Source organism: Penaeus chinensis, chromosome 3 (assembly GCF_019202785.1).
Source record: "Penaeus chinensis breed Huanghai No. 1 chromosome 3, ASM1920278v2, whole genome shotgun sequence".
Lineage (NCBI taxonomy): Eukaryota > Metazoa > Arthropoda > Malacostraca > Decapoda > Penaeidae > Penaeus > Penaeus chinensis.
The window spans coordinates 22635543-22638802 of record NC_061821.1 but is presented as its reverse complement, the minus strand read 5'-3'; the positions used below and the strand labels follow the sequence as shown (position 1 = coordinate 22638802).

At 34.7% G+C, this 3260-nt stretch overlaps 1 protein-coding gene across 7 annotated transcripts in view; it reads left to right on the top strand.

The window, feature by feature from the left end:
- Positions 1-2737, top strand: part of LOC125042649 — a 29825-nt gene extending 27088 nt beyond the window's left edge. For all 7 annotated transcript variants that reach the window (XM_047638483.1, XM_047638457.1, XM_047638475.1 and 4 more), the window contains exons 2-4: positions 1019-1452; positions 1594-1677; positions 1861-2737. In XM_047638483.1, the coding sequence (XP_047494439.1) occupies positions 1055-1452; positions 1594-1677; positions 1861-2386 (1008 nt within the window). In that variant the 5' untranslated portion in view covers positions 1019-1054 and the 3' untranslated portion in view covers positions 2387-2737. The remainder of the gene's footprint in view (positions 1-1018; positions 1453-1593; positions 1678-1860) is intronic.
- Positions 2738-3260: the final 523 nt, after the last annotated feature.

Here is a 3260-nt window from a genome sequence, read left to right as displayed (position 1 = left end):
ATATATGTATATATGTATGCATGTTTATATATATATGTATATATGTATGCATGTTTATATGTATATATGTATGCGTCTTTATATATATATATATATATATATGTATATATGTATGCATGTTTATATATATGTATATATGTATGCATGTTTATATATATATATGTATATATGTATGCATGTTTATATATATATGTATATATGTATGCATGTTTATATATATATGTATATATGTATGAATGTTTATATATATATGTATGCATGTTTATATATATGTATATGTATATATGTATGCATGTTTATATATATATGTATATGTATATATGTATGCATGTTTATATATATGTATATGTATATATGTATGCATGTTTATATATATATGTATATGTATATATGTATGCATGTTTATATATATATGTATATATGTATGCATGTTTATATATATATATGTATATATGTATGCATGTTTATATATATATATATATATATGTATGCATGTATATATATATATATATATATATATATGTATGCATGTTTATATATATATGTATATATTTATGTATGTTTATATATATACACAAACATACATACATACATACATATATAAACACCAGTCTCTCTATCATCCATATATCATATCATATATGAATTTATCTATCTTTTTGTACATCAATATATCCATCTATTTACAGTGCATAAATATATCCATGTTGCATAACCGTAAATGTAGTGGAAGCCTGTTACAGAAAAGACAGTATAAGTTGTTCCAAATGTGTCATCACATATTTCATTGAGTACAAAAAAAAAAAATCTTTTGACTGATTTTCACAGCCTTTGAAAATCGTGATCAGATTAGTGAAAAAAAATTTGTCCACTTTTGGCATTGGCTTGGTAGTAGTTTGTTTTTATTGCGGAAATGAGGGCTTATGTTGTCAGTTTTACTGTCATTGTTTTACATGCTCTGTGTGATGTCATTACCATGTGCTAGGGATATATTGACTGATATTAGATAACATTTCAGGCAAAATAGAGAGAAAAAAAATAGAGTTCAAGAAGAATGTTGAAATATATGCCGCTGAAGGAGGATGCCACCTCCCATACACCTGATGACGAATCTCTCAAGGTTAACTCTCTCTCAAGAAGTTCCTCGGACTCCTTAGCAGACGCGCAAGGAAAGTCTCAAAGGTCGCCCAGAGATTCACCCATGTTCAACTCAGCACCCTCTTCACTTAATTCTCGCTCGTCAGCATCATCTAATATCACGCTCCTGACGCCGAGCTCAGACGATTGCCAAGAGTCACCGTTGGTATCGAGTGGCTCAGCTTCCTCGTTGAGTACCAGCAGCTCAGTGCCCTTGTTGACCGCGAGAACTTTGTCTTTGCCGTTGCCGTCTTCACCAACGTCTCTCGAATCAGCGATCATCGGGCTGGCGAAGACAGCCATAGCTCCTTCGAAGTTAGTACTTAGACCCTGTCATTCATCAGTTTTAAGTGTGAGGAGGAACACCTAATGTACATTTTGTGTGCACCTTTTTATGTATGAACTATGCTCTTATAAGTTGTAATGATTACCAAGCCTTCCTTCTTTTCCCGTCAGAATCCTTGCTGACCCCTTGGAGAAGCTCGTCGAACAGCGAAATGAGCTCATGTCTAAGCTTATAAAAACTGTTGGAAACAGAAGGTAGGTTTACCTGTAATATTTGTGTGTTAATACCAGTGGCTAAGATGTTTTCAAATCATGAAATGTGCATCCAGTATAGACTAATTATACATACAATTAATTCTTTGTATGCAATCGTTAAAGTCAGATGTCATAACCAAAGAGTAATTATGAAGATCTTAATTACATAATAATCTCCCTCAGGGCAAATAATCTGTTCGTGAACCATGCTCAGCAGTGGCACTACCTGCTGGTGTACGCCGAGGAAGACGCTGCCCTTGGCACTAAGCTGCGGAGGATACTAGAAGGGTACAAGTACGTTACTGTGGCAGGGCCGTGGGAGGTTCAGCTGGGCGACCAAAGACTTGATGTGTGGCAGAAACTCCTTGAATCCTCGACAATGGTCCTCGTGCTGCTGTCCCGTGCCCTCCTCCGGGACAAGGTCCTGGGGATCTGCTTCCCGGGGACTCTCATCCGCAGGAATTCGGTGGTGCCACTGTTCGTGGAGCCACTTCTCGAGGAGGAGATCACGCCTGTTCTCAAGCCCATCATACACCGGTCTGGCGAAAAGATCTACAGGCACAACTGGAATGCCAAGTCCTGCATCCAGGCACTCCACAAGTCCTACAGGCATGACGTCCACTATGGCCGCGAGGTGTTCCTCCTGGAGCAGTTACTAGAGGAAATTAAAAGTGATGTCAATTATGTTTGCAGATGTAGAAAGTGTTGACTTATTTGTGTGTGTGTGTAATTTTTGACATTTGTCTTACATCTTGATGAAAGCTAGCCAGCCCCAAGCCATATATAAACCTTTACCAGCATTTTCTTACTTTAGATTGGTGTGAAACTTCTTTCTCAATAAAAAAAAAATATATATATATATATATGTATTTGAAATCCATCAATGCAATATTAAGTTAGTCATATCCCAAGATTTGTTATAGCTATCACTCTAAACTGATGTATGCTTTTGTTTAAAAGGTGGCATTACAAATCCTTTATTTTATATTATGTAAAGTGTGCAGTTGTTTTACTTTTATTTGTAGGTCTTCCGAAACAAAATAAAACGTTTAGAAAAATATTTTTTGTCAGTTACGTAACATTCTTGCAATACAGCTGAGGCAATGTAACAAGATAGAAAAAATATATTTTCATATACATATAAGTTGTGATTCTTCAGCGAATGTGTTCTTTGAAAAATGCACATAGAAAAAGAGCAAAACAAAAGAGAAAGGGTAAACGGTCAGCTAGAGGTCCCTTCACATCTGGTTTAATTTTTTTTTTATTATTTTTTTTTTTTTTAACTTCATTGAATTTCAGTGAAAGAAAGATAAGAACACACACAAAAAAAATGTTATCATCATTTTAATAAATCAATTTTCACATACCATCACTCCACACACACACACATCAACTCACTTCACATTAAATAAATGTTTATCATACCTTAACTTTCTACATAGTTATCAGTGCACTTTACTTCACTTTGGCATTCCCACAGTTAAATATTAGAATTACCACAGTTCATTTTACTCTTTAGCCAAATGCAAATGTATCAAGGAATCGTTGTTCTTCACACAATGCACTTCTATCAGAGCTAAAGG